At 34.6% G+C, this 20019-nt stretch overlaps 1 protein-coding gene across 7 annotated transcripts in view; it reads right to left on the reverse strand.

The window, feature by feature from the left end:
• Nucleotides 1-20019, reverse strand: part of LOC124303886 (protein hu-li tai shao) — a 65225-nt gene that overhangs the window by 17402 nt on the left and 27804 nt on the right. For 3 of the 7 annotated variants that reach the window (XM_046761698.1, XM_046761695.1, XM_046761693.1), the window contains exons 1-8: nt 9544-9663; nt 8526-8663; nt 8048-8237; nt 6883-7265; nt 5272-5718; nt 4746-4882; nt 3633-3750; nt 831-854 (exon numbers count right to left, since the gene is read on the reverse strand). In XM_046761698.1, the coding sequence (XP_046617654.1) occupies nt 831-854; nt 3633-3750; nt 4746-4882; nt 5272-5718; nt 6883-7265; nt 8048-8237; nt 8526-8663; nt 9544-9648 (1542 nt within the window). In that variant the 5' untranslated portion in view covers nt 9649-9663. Of the gene's footprint in view, nt 1-830; nt 855-3632; nt 3751-4745; nt 4883-5271; nt 5719-6882; nt 7266-8047; nt 8238-8525; nt 8664-9543; nt 9664-20019 lie in introns of those variants that run through there. The other 4 variants (XM_046761696.1, XM_046761697.1, XM_046761699.1 and 1 more) reach the window with 2 other exon arrangements.

A 20019-nucleotide genomic window follows, 5' to 3' on the forward strand; every position in this document is an offset into this window, starting at 1 on the left:
TCAATTTTGTAAGAAGCTAGTCCCGCATCATGCGTGAAACATAAGCAAAGAAATGTACAATCTCAGATAATACTTGACCATGCAAGAAAAAGTATTAAATAAACAAGCCAAAGAATATTTGAGTCCCTTTTTAGATAGGTGAAAGCCAAGGGTATTAGTTATATCTATAACTAAAATCGATATTCGTAGCGAGTCCTTATTCTCGATACTGTCTCAAAAGGCTTTTATATCAGAAGTGGTTGGGTGTAAAAATGTAGAAAGATTAGAAAATAAAAGGATGACAATATCGAATTTTCAAAAATGCGCAGATGTGTTTCATGGAATGTTTAAAGTATAGAAAGTCGAAATGTAGAAAAGGAAGGTCAAAGTATAGAAAGTAGTAACACGGAACCGTCTGAATAAGAATATAGCGGAATTCTGACAGTTCTATGTTCTTATTTTCTATACTTTACCTTTTTCTATTGCAACTTTCAAAATTTTGAGCATTCTGTAAAAGAGATTTATGCAACTTGAAAATTCCTTTGTATTTTCTAAACTTTATACATATTTACCCGCACCCAAGACGACCTCAAAATTTAGTTCAGATCATTTCGAAAATGAGAACTGACTATGAGTAGCGACATGAGCCTTTGATTAGTAACAATGAATGAAAGTTGGAGCTGATAATGATACGACGACACCAATGCAGCAGTGATACCTTCCCGTGCAGATCTAGAGAATTTAAGAGAGATAGATTGGTATAGAGACATAACAGACTAATAATATCTAGTAATAATAATAAAAGAGACTTAGTCCAAGGTATAAATCCAGTAACGTGGATATCCAATTACCTCCTCAGCATTTTGATCCACCCACTATAAATGAAAAAGAAGGGAGAAAAAAAACATCAAGATTAGACCACAAATTTGTGTTTTCAAGAGAAAAAAAAACGGGACAAAAAAAAAAAAACTTAGAAAAAACGCGATTATTCATGCGTGATATAATGATAAGGTGAGACTTTAAAAAACTACATGCTACTACTTACACATAAAATTCATTGCTACTACAGGTGCCTACGACCCCAAACTTCTCATAAAAGTACATTGCTTTCATCTACCATACAAAAATTGATATACTATAAACAGGCCTCCCACTCACTTGTGGTTTTAAAACTTGATCAAGTAACCTATGGACAGTGTGAAAAGTAACTACATGAGTAGATGTATCAATTTGGAAAATACACGCTCAAAATTGTCACGACTGAAAGAGAATTTATAGAACCAAGCCACGTTGGGGTGACTGTAAACACAAAATGTAATTTTGTTAATTTTTCCGAAGATTGCAAAATTAAATTTCTCCTTACACATTACATCATTGCATCTTAAATAAATCGAATAGGGATCGTTCTGGTAAAATCTAACCACTTGTAAAACTTCACCATAGTCAGTTTCGACCGAACTTGTTTCTCAAATTTGCTCAACACAAAGATTTTGAGAAGAAACTGATACTGATAGTTGATGAGATGGATAAGTTTGCTGTTTTCAAATACCGTGGAATCTCAATCCATAAAAAAATTTTCACGTACTCTTTAAAGAGATCTGTTACTGAGAAACTGAACTCTGTGGTAGTTTCCCTTCAAATTTGACCTTAATAACATATTACGGTATATTGTACCTAAATTACTATTAATGATTTGAGTGAAAGGCCTGCAATAATAAGAGAAAATCAAACTCTATTGCTTCTTTACCTTTTTACTTTCAAGAATATCATGTCTACCAATAATATATATATATAATATAAATAAATAATAAATAATATAATCGACTTTCGCTATGAAAGCTATCAGTAAGATCGCGATTAATTTCCTCCTGCTGCGCTCACATAATTACGAAATTAGCAACCGCAACTTCATAAATCATTAAAAGGAATTCATAAAGTACATACACAAATGTGAATGTATATATTAAGCATAGATTCTGTACTTCATCTGTCATCAATTACAGTTTAAGGTCGGTTGCCTGAAAATACACAATCGAGGGGCTTACTGAGGAAACAGTTCTAATTGTAAATTTGCGTCACTTGTGCATCGTTTTTACTCTAATAGCGAAAGTCGATTGTACTTGGTAGCGAGAAGTTTCAGTTAACTATTACCATTCGAATTTGATAAATTTGAATAGTTTTCACCTTTCAGTGAATTTTGTTTTGGTGTATTCGTGTGTATTTGTGCCATGTATCACTCATTCTAGGTTCTTGTTTTATTCCATTCACTTCCATTAAAAGAGAAAAATTCCAGAACTAATCAAAACGAACTTTTAAATTGAGATGGCAATCTTTATTTGCTACGACGGAAATTAAAAAACTACAAAGAGAGTTAGAGGTAAAACAAAAAACAGAAAAAAAGTAATATTCGTTTGATTAATAACCCATGTAAATAAGTCTTTCAAACAGAGCGTTTTATTTATAATCGCTAAAAGTTATTCAACGCATACATATATCAATAGGATATTTTGAAAATTTAGTCACTGTTGTGGCTGCCCATTACACTCCAGAACAATAAACATAAATAGCATGTTTTAAATTCATTAGGCATAAATTGTGAAAATTGATTTTTAGGTACTGATATTTTTGTTGATACATTTCATTTTTTTCACTTCTTTAACTCGGTAAATAAAACAAAGTTAAATTCATATTAAATTCCTAAATTCGGCATAAAAAAAAATATAAATATTTCTGAAGACCAGTGGTACTGAACTTGGAATGAGTATATAGCTAGTATGGAATGTTTAGCAATTAAATGTACAATTATAAAAATAAAGGTAATAATACGATGCGCCATTGAAATAAAGCCTTCCATTGATTCAGAAAAATTACATAAAAAATAAAAATAAAAACAATGAAATTAAAACTTCATCGATTCATCGAATGTCATTTGATCCAAAATTATCATTGATTCAATTGATTTTAGCGATAAATGTAGCTACTTATTCTGAAGCGTAGAGATATACGTATTATCTTATATTTTAGCAACTCTGGACGAGCCTGTTTAAAAGAAATACGTAGATATATACTTTTTAATTGACTATTATGTCAATGATATACAATAACAACACGAATGAGTATTAAATTGTTTTGTTTTTTTGTGTGTTTCTCCCAAAGTATTAACGCACGTCTGCATGTTTTTCATAATTTTTCGCTAAAAACGATTCATGTGAAAGCTGAAAATTCAATGCGACTGCATCGATATCACGTAAATAAATCTCTAAACAATTGTTACATGTTATAGAGGTTGCCTAGTTATGCATGCAAGGGAAAAAATTTTCAAACGTTTCCAGTCAATCATTTTAAAAAACTTGACTGTAAACAATATTCTGATTTATAGATGTGATAGCGATGTATTACGACCCTTACAGCTTCTTAATTATGGCTAATTGGCAATTTGACACCAATTCATCATCACCTGTTTGTTCGACTTCACACTAGTACATTAAAGATTAAAAAAAAAAACAAAATAAAAAATCGGCAGGAACAACCTGGTCGTAACAATTGTACGTAATAAAAATTTATAGATATTGTATATGCTTATATAGATATATGGTGCATCACGAATAATGTTCTCTTTATTCAGTTTTATTTTCAAATGTAATAACCTCTACCTTAGTTATCTTCTTCGGGTCTGGGGTGCCGGTCTCCAAGATTTCAACCTTTTGATAAACATTCGGTGAGTTAAGCCAGCGTGATCTGTCAGTTCCTTTCCGACCTCCCTTCCACAGCCTGCAAAGCACAAAAACAAATAAATACAATAATTTGTCTTAAATTTATTAATATCATCTTTTAGAACTTGGTAGTGAGGTAGCGTGTCAAAGTGGGAAAGGAGTCAACTTCAGTATGAATGGGCTCCACCCTCGCAATTAAAAGTAAGGAAAACTTATCGAAAAATTTCCAGCAATGTTATTTTCACCAATAACAATGAAAATGGATGGAATAACATCCTTGGTATATAGTCGAAGTGACTGAGCAGATTCGTTTAATACAAGCTAAATTATAAACAATTTGAGAAAAGGTTTTATAATTTACAGAATGTGCAATGTGATCAGACTCGGGTAGTTTTGAGCTTATTTTCACATCTCTAGAGATCGGCTGAAAAATTTCACATATAATTATCCCCAGAGTGAACAGAACAAGATTAGCGTAAATATGGTAAAACACATGTTTGTCAGCAATTACATTTGCATTTGTAACTGTACAATAATTTAATAGTTCTTGAATGTTTCCAGCCAATTTGATAAGCTAATATTCTTGGATAATATGCTCGCGTTCGATTGCTACCGATATGCACGAAATTAAAGTGGTACCTAAGCAACGAGGCTTCTTTTCTAACTCATACACAGTTTGACTGTTATTGGAATACACGCTCAAAGTCGATTTGTACCGACAGCCTCGCTCAAAGCCAACCTCGGGCAGTCATCTTATAATACACATTAGCTTCATGCCTATTAGATAAGAACTGAGCCATGGCTCGAATCTCGGTTTTCCAATTCTACCTAGAGTCACGTAGGCGCGAGTATGACTACGCTAAAATCTGTAACACTGTAAACTCTAATAGAAACGTTTAAATCTAGTTCTGCCGACATACTTTTACACTTAATGTTATACTCAAGTGCCTAACAGATCCTCTACAATGAATTTTAGAAAGACTAGACAAGCAATAAACTCTTTTCCATTAGTGACAAAGTTTGCGACTTATGAGGAAACCGACAAAAACTTACCCCTGTTTGTAAAGTTCCTCTTCCTCTAGAAGGTAGCCCAAGGAAGACACTGCTGGAGGTACCTCAACGTCGTTACGCGGTCTTGGGGGTTCTCCTTTGATCAATGGATGTCTGTAAATGTAGCCAGTGCGAAAACCCTGCAATAAAAATGTATCTGCTGCACGTTTAGCTTGAAGCTGAAGACGCACATGCGCCTTCATTGTTTTCATATTGGTCTAATGTACGGATACTGAATTTTGAGGCTCCAGATTTTCATCCCAGTTTCTAATTATGTGAATGAACCTAACACAAAATCGAAATTATATTTGAGGATTTAACCAAATAAATTAGAAACTATGGAATACAATTGCTCTTCTTCACTGCCAAGTCTGTAGATAAATTATTTTTCAGAATACCTATTCTGAATTGAAAAAGATGGGGAAAATCATTAATTGATAAACAGTAGTGAAACTTTGTTGATTTTTTTCAATCAATCTGAATACGAAATTAATAGTTGCATATAAGTGTGCTTTTAAAAATGGCTTACGGCGTTGTCGAGCATTCTCATTAGCGCCTCAAATTCTGTTCCACCAATACGCCAGCGTTTTTCCAGTTTGTCAGCTAGAGGCGATGGTTCGGCAACTGAGGCATGGTGTGGAACAGGGGGCTTTCTGGATGCTTCGAATATGGCCTTTCTTGATTCCTCCGAAACAAGGGTAAGGTTGTCGATACCAACTGGTATTAGTTTCAGTTGCGTTTCACAAGCCAAAACTGTATTGTAAACATTGTAAAATGCCTCCTCTACAGTCTCCCCGCAGCACAATGCTCCGCGATTTGTTAAAAACATTATCTTGTTCACTGGACCTAAATTTCTTGATATCTTTTCTTTTTCCTCAAGCTCGACGACGCCACCGATATATTGGTGCGTGCTTACCTCTCCGATTACTATACTTTCCTGGCCAAGAGGCAACAACCCGCACTTCAAAGATGAAACCTAGAACAGGAGTGGAAAGATTCGAGTTGTGCGTAATTTCATCAATTGTGCTACACTAATAATACAAGAATAAAATTTTGATCAAATCACAAAATGGCAATGTAAAAGAAGAACAAAATTCAGGTGGAAGAAGGAAAAGTTCACTGATTTGCAGAATGCATGACTATAAGCTGTCACCAAGGAACTCCGTTAATTTATTCATACCTATATACTTGATACCAACAGGATTGTAACATTTCGTCATGTTTCGTCATGATAGCACGCATATTCTATCGCAATCTGTCCAGACATTGAATATGGGTAACAGAATTATGGTTCTTAAAACCACCTTCTATATATATTAAGCAGAAAGCTATTTTCACGTACTTGAAATTGATTTTTACTCAGATATTTCATTAATTGTTTAATTTTCGCAGAAGTTACTTGGATCAAAACTTCTAGAATTAGAAATTCGAAGAAATATTGTACAAATTATTATGGATAAAACAAACTTTCCGTCCATTGAAAGGTTAAATTGTGTGAGTATGAAAATTTAATGTTTATAGATTTCCGAAAAAAAATTTGAGAATTTACATACTAAAAATTTTCGCGGCCAAACTTTATAAGTCGCATGCCTAAAACAAAACCGTAGCATCTGGATAAAAGTTATCTTACGAATTTGTGTTTAAATTAAAGTATAAATTGGTACATGAGTTTTTATGGTAGTTTTGAAGAAACGATATTTTTTGAGTTGTTACAGTTTGATTTTGGGCGTGCAGTGTGAACTATTTTCAAACAAAAATGTTGCAGTTTAAGATTCGTGTAAATCAACTCCATGAATTGTATATATGCATAGAGATCTAGATAACTTGGAGATTGTATTCATACCAATATTTTACTTTTAGAAATGGTCTATAGGTAAAAAGTTTGCCTATTGTAGATATTTTCTTCATAGTACCACGTACTAATTTGCTTCAGATGAGATCGTTTTGTGTAGGAAAATATCCAATTGACATAATTTTTGGTAGGATTGTTTCGTGTGAGAAATTCTTGTGCAGGATAATTTTGTGTAGTATTGTTTTGTGCAGGATAGTTTTCAGATAAGTGCGTGTGATGTAGAATTGGTTTGTGCAAACTCGAATAAATCAAGAGCGGAATACAAAAAACAGACGAAATTCTACTCACAGCTATAACGGACGGAGTGGTGATGTGGATAATGCATTTGATGTCGGGTCTAGCAGCGTGTATTGTTGAATGTAACTGAAATCCGGTAATATGTACACCAAAGTTGGTCGTTCCCTGCTCAACGACAGATCCCTGCATATCTACTTTGACCAAACTAGACGCAGTGACTTCGTGATAGAGAAGACCATAAGGATTGACCAAAAAGTGTTCCTGATCTTGATTCAGACGTGCTGTAATGTGGCCTCCGACACCCTGCGTCCATCCGTAGAGATCAAGCAATCTGAACACAGCAGCTAGCTTGCATCGTAGCAGTTTTTCACCTTTAGCATATCCCATACTCTCGACTCCTCGAATGTCATTTATAGGCACCACGCAGTTTGAACCTTTAGCAGATATCATGAAAATAATTTATAACTTTATATTTCTATTAGTTGTAAAAATCTACGTATTTCCAAGTATATCCAAGTATTCATTTCTTTGATACTCATTATCGCAATCTTTAAAAACATTTTTATGCTGTTAAAAATTGAAAGATTTTGACAATTGTGAAATATAAATAAGAAGATTGTGACGAATGCGAAGTAATGCACGAAATATGTTTTCACAAATGACAGGACATATGAGTAATTTTAGCTCAAGTCTAATGAGTTCTGAATTTCTACTCGGATTGAACGCAAAATTTTTTATTTAGTCACATTTTCATTGCACAACTATACCTCAAAGCATAGTTGTTCCTTTTACAATTAACAACTTGTCAAATCTTTTTCTTTAAAATGACTCGCCTTACGAACAAAATGGCCAAGACTTGAGATGTTCATTTTGATTCAGTTTAGGAAAAAAGAAATAATAATAATAATAACAATAATAATAATAATAATGCAAACGTCCAACGTCTATAACGATATGACACAATTGGAGTTTCCAGAATAACCGATTTCTGATTTCAATGTCTGTTTGAATAGTACAATTAAGACTTCCTGAGATGAAACTGACTATTGCATATAGAATTTCCAAGTATGTCAGTTAACTTTATTCTCGACGGTTCTAATTAGAATTCCTTGCAGTAAGTTGGAATATAATTAACATAAACGTAAAAAATGGAAAAAAGATTTTTTCCACAACAGAATATGGTTTTTTCAAGCAACTGAATTAGTAGAATACTAACTTTTGAACACATTTGAGTTGAAGCGAGCACCTTGTGCCCCCATCATATCAGATATTTGTTGAAGGAGTCCGGAAGGTCCCGCCCCCCCGTCTTTCATCTGTGTTTCAATAATTCGCTCCAATTCTTCTCGGAAGAGTCTAGAGTTCATCATCATCTCCACCCTCTTCCTTCTCTCCATTTCACGCATATCCTAGGAATCGAACAAATTCAAGTGAAATTATCTTCAATTCTCAATCACGTTAAAATGAAATTTTTTTCATCATCTGCTACTTCACCTTTGTTAGCAATGAGCTAATTCAAAAGGACAATATATTTCTAATACTATTTTATTACTTGTGTAGATGGAAATCAATTTTTATTTGTCAATCAATTCTTAAATTTTGTTCTAAAGTTGAGTTCAATTATGTGGCAACGAACAGAGCGATAGATAAATTTTAAAAGAACGCATGAATTTCCATGATTAAAAGGGGAAACTTACAGCATCTATATCTGCAGGCCGCATTTTGCTTTTTTCTTCTTCGGTGAGGCCATCTACTGCCCCATTAGTGTGCGGCTCCGAGAGCTCCTGCTGACTCGTGTCCGCCATCCTCGCACCACCCCCAGCTAACACCCACTCCTGCAATAAAGAAAACAATGCAAAATTTAATTTTTTGATGTATATAAGCTATGATAATTTAGGAAGCAAAAACTTGCCAACCAAAAAAGAAAAATAAAAAACTGTATTAATATTAGATAATAATCGAAAGATGAGATTGTTTGAAACGTTCGAAAATTATAATTCAACTGTTCCACTTGACCTTGATTTTAATTTTAGAATTGTTTACACGTGCATACATTCTGACGTTAGTCGAGTTGCTACTGATTATAATGCTACACGATTATTAATTATCATGATACGGTCACAAGTTGTATGCCTGGTTTTACAGGAACGTGTACATTTAAACAAATATTCATCGAACGAAAACTAATTTTCAAATAATTGCCAACCTAAACGACATCTAGGTATAAAGTATTAAAAATTTAATCATGTAGAATGCATAGGTGTGTACTGTACAAAAAAAATCACTACTAACGGCCGTCGCTAAAATGGTTTTTTGTTTTGAGATTTTAATTTTTAGGTTTTTTCCAATATTAGTTAGTATTCAAAATTTCTCGCTCGTCATTTAAAAAACAGTTTTTTTTTCCACAGATAAACATCCTCATACACAGTTATTAAATATCTGAACATAAACACTCTTTGCGAATAATATTGTACGTTCCGTACATATTAAAATGTTCAGATTCGGCAGCGTTCAAAAACTTACATCCGAAAAATCTTAACAAACAAATAGGAGTTTCCATGTCATTGTATAGCTCAATTAACAATAATATCCCATTAATGCGAAATAGTCAATAGCCTGTACTTCACAGATCTTGTCAATATGTTGATTGGTGGCGCAATTGCAGGCACATGTAATTTTCTGTAGGCGATATTTTCCGAGCATACGAACACTCACCAACGACCCTTCATCCGGATAATCCTCCATAAAATCGGCATGCTTTATTACAGTGTTTATGAGTGCTTGATGAACTATATTTACACCGACAGTGAGATGCAGCATGACGCACAGTTAAATTAATTCACATTTAATTATGTATATACGAGTGCACTGGCTGGTCATTACTTTTTTTCTCTTTGCCCATTTCACATGAGATAACAGATAACTTCATGCACAAATGGAGTTAGTTAGTCGATAGGTGGAATGATCTTTACAACGACAAATTTCGCGGACACAAACATCGTTCCTAGAAGAATATTCGAGTACGTAGATATTGAAAGCGTTAATGAAAACCGGAAGAGAGTTGATTGCGAGTCAACCTCGTTTATCTAGCATCAAAGGCAGTGCAATTTACGGGTAGTTAATCATTTTATAACCACCGCGACGTGTGCAAGGGCGACATCTCAAGTCACAAGCAGTTCACGAAGATCCTCATCTCTTTATTTCAATTTTAATATTACAAATAATCTCTGATTATATTTGATACGTAAAACACCTGCAGCCCGCAGGAAAGACGACGATAATATGAAGGAACGAAGCGATGAACAGGTGCTTTTTACACGCGCCATTAAAAATTCCTATTATATTAGGCTAAGTATAATATATAATATACAATAATATAATATATAATATATAATATACTCAACAATAGGTTCTTCTTTTCTCACTGTACCAGAGTTTTAATGTGTCGTTACATCTATGCATGTATATAAACAGTATTATATAATACGATCGCAGACGTTGCGTCTCCCGTTAGTAGCTTACATCACTTTATAAACTGAATGTTATCATCGGCAAAGACACGTGACATTAGTTAGAAATTGTTTAACTGATATCCCGTGCCGGTTTATCACTGAGAAAATTAACGTAGACTGATTCGTCGGTCGGTAGAAATTAGGTAAAGTTAAAATTATACTTCAGCTGCCGAAATAAAAATATTAGCGTGTTCAAAAATGGCCACATTTCAATCCGTTTCCGGAAAAATTCATACGTGAGTAACGTGTCACAACCTCAAAATGATTGAAAATCAGCTGCAGGTATTATCACTGTTTTCTTCAATTTTCTCACCTTTATTCGATGCTCATACAAGCAATGTTGCAAACCCCTATCATGTCTCAAAATTTAAAACCGATTTGATTACTCCGGAGAAAAAAAAGTTAAAAAAAAAATTAAAGTTTATATAAAATAATATCTGCTCACTCGATCGTTAATCCGACATCCCCTCAACGATTTATTGCAAAAAGAAACTAGCGCGTTTATGCCTCTCGAGTTAGGATCTAAAGTTCAACTAAATAATACATGCGCGAATCATGTTGCAACTCATGTCCGCGCTTTTGAACATCACACTCTCAACGAATCACTGACAAAGTACGATGTGCAGGTAAAACACATTCGACCTGGTTCTTTCATTGCCGACACGAGTTACGTAACCCAAGAGTTCGCATCAGCAGCTCACAGACATAACAGTTTCGCCACGGCAATTGGCGGTTGTGGCGTTTATTATCTCAACTGTAGGTACGATACGCGGAGGATTCGAACAGAATTGAAGTTAGTAACGTTACCGTAACGAAACATTGGGGTGGGAAAAAAATTACTATTTTATTATTTTTACAACCACTCTGAAGTAACCAACATTACAAAATATGACTATGCTTCGTTTTATTACGGTTTACTGAATTTCAAACAGTTCCAAAATCGCGAAGTAACGGTTTTTCCTCAGCATGAATCGTTACGATAACGTTGCTAACTTCAACATGGTGAATTCGATCCGTACTGAATGCGTTGGGCTACGAACATCCAAGATTCGCTGTTGTAACTCATTAATCGAATTCTATATACTTGATAATAATGCACAGCAGAATTGCAATTAAACAATCGACTGCCGGCAATTTTGTACGATGAACGAATCGATCGGTAAATAGTAGATCCAAAACTGCACCAACTAGGATAAAGAAGACGTCGAACCGAGGAATAATTATCAAGCACGAACCGTAACCTAACGTAATCTACCAAATTGGTATCACGAAATTTTCTAGATCAAGAACACTTGCATTCTATCGCTCGAGTATAACCTTCGTCGTTGGACACGCTACTGAACTTCAAGTACCGGACCGTTCCACCACTACCGTAAATGCACCAAAAGATGCTTAGCCTCTGCCGGGCGGATTGCGCCGGTTTCATCTCTGGCCAGACGCTCTCTCTGCACGATACTCCAGACCTTTTAGATGAGATGTTGAGGTGGTTCTTTGTTAACTCCGGAGTCAGTAGAACACGATTTTAGAGAAGTGTATAATTTGCATTAAAGTTGTTGGAATAATAGGAGAAAATAGAATTTATGAATTTTAAGAATTTTATCATCACCCTTTGTTATAATTTTATTAATAAAGTTCTGTCCGTAGTTTATCATTCGACTAACGTTGTCATCGGATACAAATAATAGCGAGTGTATAGTTCCAAAATTTCATCCATTTCGATGCACAATAGATTTGTTTCAATGCAAAATCAGTGTTCTAACATTCATTTTGTTATTATTAGTAACAAATCAATCCAGATTATGTAAAAATACGATTAACGATATTAAATTAGTATTAATAATTAATCTCGGACGCGACATTTGTAACCTACACACCGTCGTTTTTAAAATTAAAAATCTTTTCGCAACGGTCTGCAACGTCTCCTTTACAACATATCGAGGTTCCAACAACCATCATCTTGTTTTTTATCAATATCGGCCATAAGCACTATGTTAAAAATCGAATTTTCAAAAAGCTCGTTTTGGTGTTTATGGCCGGTAATCTAGTCTGATATTCAACGAGGGGATTTACTTCATTCCTATTAACAATCAGTCCAAGTCTTACATACAGCTAAGAACTTTGGATTGACTAAAGAACCACCTTAAATAAGTTCCAAACATGAAAGAATTGGTAGAGTCATCTCTTAGCATCAATATGAGATAGAGCTTTCGTAACATACGCGTAGTAAAAAAAACATTCAGGATTTGGGTCTAGAAGTTAAATTTTTAGGCATGTCTATCTCCCAAACTTTAAAGTGAAATAAGTATATCTTTTTTCGCACCAATTGATTGAAATGATTATTCCTGTTTGTGAATTATCGAAGAAAATAAACACAGGCATCGAGTAAGAAATATAAAAGATTTGTTGAACGTATATTTAGTACAGGTATTATATGCAGCATTCCGCGTCAAATCGTAGAGTTCCGATTCGCATCATTATCAGTACGGTGGAAAATTTTCAAGTAATAGTAACACTTCCGAAACATCTTCACTTTCTCTTTTAAATCGTATTACGATCATTTCAAAGTTGGCCCAATGACGGTGTCTTTTTTTTTCTTATTTTTCGAACTACTTCCAAATGTTTAAAGTATTCTCCAAAATTGAAAAAAAAAAAAAAATCACATCACGTGCAACTGATTTTAATTTATAGAGATTTGAGTATTATACATAAAGTGTATAATTTGACTTGATTTTCATCTATCAAGCTTCCTAATTCAGATTGCCTGTAATGACAAATCAAATATTTTACAATTTGTTCAGACAACAATATTTCTTCTTCCCAGCCGCAGAACGACTGGTAAAACGGCATAAAGACCGTTGACTCAGGAATCAGTATTTTACTGGCATCAACTGGTCGGAATTTAGAATAATAGCAGCTGTTATTCAAGGAAATCGCTGACCCTCGCATGATGTAATATCCCTTCTCTATCGGTCCCAGTCTTCCCGCGCTTTTCATCTCGTTCCATGGTTCAAGGGACTATGCCTGCATAGCCCTACGGGTCGTGAAGGAAGTAAAGAGTAGCCAAGATTCGACAAGTCGATTTCTATTCAATTAGAAGAATTATTATACATATTCACATATCGAATCCTGGTCAATGTATAAGGAAAAAACCGATGGCGCCTAATAATAATAATAATTTATAAATGTAACTCCATATGTATAATGAAGAAGAAAATCCTTTACTGAATTAAATGAACAGTTGTAGAGATAAAAATTTTCAAAATTTTATAAAAACTAATCACTATATACAGAAAAAGGCATTATGAGATAGCGGAAAAATATCGTTTGTTGTAACTGCTTTACTTTGAATGTGTCTGTTATACCCTCAAGTGTATTTTTTCAATAGTATTTTCCAAAGATCTGCGTTTTGTGGACAAAGTGATGATATAAAACGAATTGCCGCACTGTCTTAGATAATAGAAATGCGACGATGAATCTGACGAACCTGCTAGCTGAAGTTACACAGCAGCAAACGCTACTCCCGAACGTATAAGGGGATCTCGTGTTGAAAGAACGGGAGACTTGGTTTAATTTCATTAAAGCCCGGATACGACTTAAACCGGTGCATTTCTATGGTTTTTGATTTCCAGACGCACGAAATAACGACATCGACTAAACCGTGTGTAACCTGATTCTGAAATAACATCAACGCCTCTGTATAACGACAAAGGACAGGAGGATCTTTTGCGCAAATGAGGATCTTTCGAGGAAAATTGTTGACAATTAATTATTAGTTAATTAAAATCGTCATTGTAATCGTCATCGACGCAGAATAGAAAGAGAGGTGAAGGGCGTCGGTCGGAGACCCAGACCACCATACCAGGCAGCAACTGGAAGGACAGACGATCAATACGGTAAACTGCTTTCTGCTCCTGGCACAACCCAACGGCTCCTCCTGCGCTTGTCTATCCTTACCTACCTACCCTTTCCCGACTTTCATTCTTTCAACGCTGCACTGGTGTGAAAAAACAGGCAGATGCGATCAGCGTGGAAGAAAATTTGTTGAAAAGTCACGGATATGTGTATAATAAATTATAACAAGTACACTGATTTCGAGAGAAAAAAATTCCTCCATTCAAACGATACTGATTGCTTCAAATAATTTTTCTTTTTCTTTTATCAAATTTATATTCACTTGATTGAATCGGATTATTTTTTATTTAATAAATATGAACGTCGAAAGAAAAAACTAATTCTATACATCTAGGGTATGTTTTTGATTCAAAGAATGATTTTCCAATACTCAGACATTGTTTATCAGCTTGTAGCAAATGATTTTTTCCAATCAAAATACATTATTTAGTCTACTGAAAATTGATCTATTTAGTAAACGTTTACTTGATTAAAGACCATAAGATTTGTTAATTGAATAAATCCTATCTTGATCAAAAAACGTATAATGATCATGTCTGTGTGTTGGAAAGAAATAAATAACCGATAGCCTGTGAATAAAAATTTCTTTCGACAAAGAGATTATATTATTAGAAATGGTTGATTTCAAAAATATTCACTGGAATTAGGTGAACGAGATTTTCCAAATCGTGCAGTCTAGCCCAATAAAGAAAGTTGCTCCAATCCAGAACTTGGGATTTCATTACTCTGAGGCTGCATATTTCGCTTTGAGTAAACTATCCGTTTAGTTGATTGAAAAAAAAATATATGATCATGTAAATTACTTATTTAACGAGAGAAAAATTTTACCGTCTAAGTAAATAAGCGAGTTAAGAAAATTGATAAAATTTATTTCAAACAACGATAGTTTGAATTCCATGAAATGTTGATTCAGATTAAATATATTTCCTTGATCTGAACAAATATTTTATTACGGTCAAGTAAAAATATCCGTTTATTCCAATTATGCGTAAATATATCGAAAGCACCATTTAATCACGAAATTAGTAGTTTTTTCGCGACCACGACTTCAAGTTACAACTTGCTTATTATCAGCTTCGTTTCAGGGTGTTTGCATTCCTGCCGCCAGGGTAATAAAACTAAGGGATACGTATCATCCGGTAAATACAAAACGGTCCGGTCATAACTGTTTGCTGGTCTATCTGAAATAATTTCTCTGACGCACCGTACGCACAAACTAAAATAGAAAGCGTACCAATCGTAAAAATTCCCCAAGCTTAGTCTCGGTTAGTGAATGCCGAATTGACTGAACACAAAGGGACTAGGAGCATGTTCTATAAACATCATGGAAATACCAATTCACACGTTAATAGTCTACGTTTCAAGAGCTTACGTGAGAAATATTTGTACCTATCCTTTTATGGTCAAAATTTAAGATAAGAAATGCATTATTTCAATCGTCAAATATTTCAGTACTAGTGCAAACGAAATACGATGCTGAAGTCAGTAACGTTAACGTAACCAAGCATTGTGGGGAAAAAATTATCATTTTTTGCAAGTTTAAAGTGACTCTAAAGTACTGCAATTTTCTGAAATATGAATACGTTTTGCCTCATTCATGATTTACTGAATTTCAGAAATTCCTGCAATTTTGAAACGTGAATCATTGCAAAAACGTTACTAGTTCCAGCCTCGTAACAAAAGACCTTATTATCCATACAAAATTTGGTACCCGATCTCTCTTCTGACCGTTCTCTAAAGTAGTCGTGGTCTGAGAGTTACGAACACCGCATTAATTCGAAGTATTGCTTACTTACCTAGAACATGGGGGAAAAAAAATTGGAAGAGTGATCACACGAGCATAGCAGTACTTTTACACACGCATGCTCGAGCCTTGAATGGTCTTTTGTTCGAGGTCGAGAAAGACGGACACTCGGAAAACAGGAATATAGGGTGACTACAAATAGACGCCTTACACACATACACGCAGCCTACTCAACCGAGTCAAGAGTATCCTTGGCTAAGGCTGAATTCCCCTGATTCACGCCTGGCCCTCGTGTACGGGGTGGTCAAAGTCAAGTGTCACGCCCCGTTTTTTGGCCTATACGAATAGACGAATAGTACCGGACGCTTTCGAAACATTTGGAAGATGAATTAAAATAAAATAAAATAAAAAAAAAAAAAAACTTATGCAACCGGAACCAATCGATAGATACTGTCAGCAGTGCACAGATAAACAATATAAGCTGCATATTTTACTGAATACTCAAAAACTTGACAATAATTACATTTTGGTTGAATTCAATAATGCCAACGTAAAAAGCTTTTATTCATTTATTTTTTTCCAAGAGGTTACCCTCGACGGCGGAATATCTTGAAATGAGGACACATTGTAGAATATAAACATGACGAACGTATAGCCAGTACGGCTTATAACAGAAAGATAAAGAGAATAAAAAAAAAAAAACAATTTACCGTTAATCACTTACGCTGATCCGGACTTCGTGATCGGTTCAGATTCAGCCGAGCTTGAAGCAACTATACGCAAGAAACAGTTTCAACTTGATGGATAAGATGTACGTCCGGTACGGCGAATTTTTAAGGAATAACGGTAATTTTTAACGAGTTCACATTAAAATCTGTGTCATTTGCAGTTTTTTTTTTTTTATGTATCTTGAATTCAGTTCACTCATTAGGTACGCACGAAGTTTGTGCTGATAATCGGTTAAACATTTACAATTAGATACAAATCCGTGATATTCAGCATTGAATTGTTCGTTTTTATTCACTAGTTTCATTTTTTTTTTGCACAATGCATCATTCAAATGTTTACAATATTTAGTAGTATCATTACTGTTACTGCAAAAATAGACGCACAAAATATGCCTGTAATAACAAACTTTTGTACGCGCAAGTATAATCGTATGTCGGTAACGCGCGATACGAGTAGAAAAATTCCGATAAGACACGATAAATCTTGTTAACGGCAATTAATTCTCGTGACAAATTGATAGCAGATGACGAATGACGAATCATTGGTGTGTACAAAACCCTCTAGCCTCACCACCGTTATCACGGTGCAAGTTTCCAGATATACGTGGTGGTGGTATTAATACGAATACAAACGAGAGTATTGTGAGGAAGAGGTGAAGAAGCAATGGGTCAAATTCGAGGCGAGATAATTATAACTGTTAAATGATGATAAGAAAGTGGCATGGGCTATAACTACAATTATAGAGGAACTGGAAGACTGCGATGCGTTGTAGAGGGGGGTCCGTTTGACCCTTTGAGTCACACATTATTGTGCTCAGTCGAGTTTTGTAACATGATAGTGTTGTATGGTTTTTGGGGTCACTGATTACAAAGCTCAAATCTTATTTCAAAAATTCAAGACGGTGGATCCCACATGGTGAACAAAACTTTCACATTTGATCTAATGCGATCACAAAACTCTATGCAGGAGTTTTCGGAGTTGCTGATTGGATCAGCCGTGTTGAATTTTCAAAATCTGTTTTCAGATTCGTAATCAAAAACCCCAAAAACTTACAATTTATGTAAAAAATATATCGTGTAGAGATTTAACTTTCGCGGAAATGAATTATTACTTCAATTTTCCAACAATAATAATTCACACTATATCACAATAATTACTCCCGAGTATTAAAAACCCATTAGTACACTGTCAGAAGTAAGACAAAAACTGCAAAGAAATGTTTTCAAAGTTCTCTAAATATACAAAAGAAAAAATTGATATAAAATAGGTGGCAAGAACTTTTTTTCTTAGCACTATGACTCACAGGGTTAATCACTCCAGGCAAATATCTAAACGACTATAAGAAAGGTACGAGTAAAAGAGAGTTTTGTATAAAACTTGATGGCTTTTGGAAGGGAATGATAAAGATACGAGTAGACTTGGAGATAGCGTGGTTCAAACGCCTTCAAATGTTGTGTCCAACTCTTTTTTCCGCATCTCTTACACTTCTTGACATATTTGTGAAGGAAGATTGAAACATACAAAGTTACAACTGTCATGGAATTACTCATATTCATACGAGAGGAAATTCAAATATCATTGCAATCATATCACTAAACCTACATTTTAAACGATAATCGGCTATGGATTCGCACACAAGAAGATGTATTGAAGCAAAAGCGATTAAAATTGTGGTACAAAAAGACTGATTGCTTAGTTGCAAAGAAATATACAACAAGCGCTTAATCGTTTATCGATAAGAATTGAAGAATTTCCTTCGTCTTCAATAATACGAGTGAGATGATCGCGAATTTAGCGTGTGTGCGAGCGTGCATAAAATTCTTGATCCTTGGAATGTAAGTGTCGTTAATTAAAACGACGCCATATATACATACGTGTATGTGTATATGTATATATATATACACACATATATTATGCACACTGTACATTCCTGTCAGTTGCCAAGTTTTATGTTAATTTAGTATTCTTTAGTTTTTAAAATAGTCTCGACGGTGTCGTCGACACTTTATTTAGCGTGCATTAATAATTTAAGCCTTAAGTGGTGTTGCATAGGCTTCAGGTTTAACGACACGAATGATAAAACTCTTATAATTTATTATTTCTTTTCATCAATGGGACGATATTTTCAACGCAAGTTTCATCCGTTGAGTAACTTTTTTTTTTTTTTCTAATCAAACGCAGTAGGTTCAACAAAATCTACCGCTAAGTAAGTAAGATTCCCATATGTAGCTTTGCAGTAACGTAACGAGTAAAAGCACGTACGTACATACTTTACACTGACGTAAGAATCGGTAGAAAAATATGTATTTTCATGAATCCGAATTCAATTGCATGACCACATCCGTGTTCAGTTGGTAAATATAGCGAGTAGAATAAGGTCGAAAACCTTCGTACTAAGGCGTTGCGATTGGAATTAAGTGGAACAATTTGCATCGTCCACGTAGTTAGTTAGAAATACGTGTCGAGCATTCCAACTCTTGCGGTAGTCAAAGCTGAATGTTTTTGAATTCTACCGAAATGAATTTGAAAATTGAGGGAAGGGGAACTTATGCGGAAAAAGCTACAGTTATCCGCAACGTTAACTAAGTCGTAAAATTTATACTGTGCGTCATGCGGTATTTTCCTGTCCCACTTATCGATCCGCATTCCTACTTACGTCTGCGACCCTTGTATAGTTTAAATTAGGGTGGGACTGTCGTAAGGGAAGCTAAAAAAAGGTAGACTTTTTTTTTTATATCCAAGTTCTGCACAATGAAATTTTAACAATACGTATGAGACTTGATCATTTCTCCTTTAAACGTTACTTTCTCAAAGATTGACATTTAATTGTCAGTTGTTTTGGTTGTTGTTGTTGTTGTTGTTGTTGTCTTATTACATTTGTGATTGACCCACGTAAAAGAAAGACATTGTTTTTAAAGAGTTTATATACGGGGCATTCCATGACATCTTGAACATTCCTTCATATATCAGGCTATGCAACATTTTTAATGAAAACGATCGTGAAAAATAATTATTTTATAACTGTTTTCAAAAGGTAAGAAAAAAAGTAACCGATATTACGAAATGATTAAACTTTCGGAGCAGACTCGGAATACTGTTTTCTGCTTGGTTTCAAATTTCAATGTCGAGCTGCAACTTTACTTCGGATCCACGCACTTCCATAATAAGGTTTGTTCGTCACCTGCAGCGTTTCCCTTACCGTTCATCGTATTTTGTTAAAAATCCTAAGCTGCAGGAGTCACGATTTCAAGAACATCAACCCACCTGTCAAATTCCAATCCGACTTGTCAATTG

The sequence above is a fragment of the Neodiprion virginianus genome, chromosome 4 (assembly GCF_021901495.1).
Source record: "Neodiprion virginianus isolate iyNeoVirg1 chromosome 4, iyNeoVirg1.1, whole genome shotgun sequence".
Taxonomy (NCBI): Eukaryota; Metazoa; Arthropoda; class Insecta; order Hymenoptera; family Diprionidae; genus Neodiprion; species Neodiprion virginianus.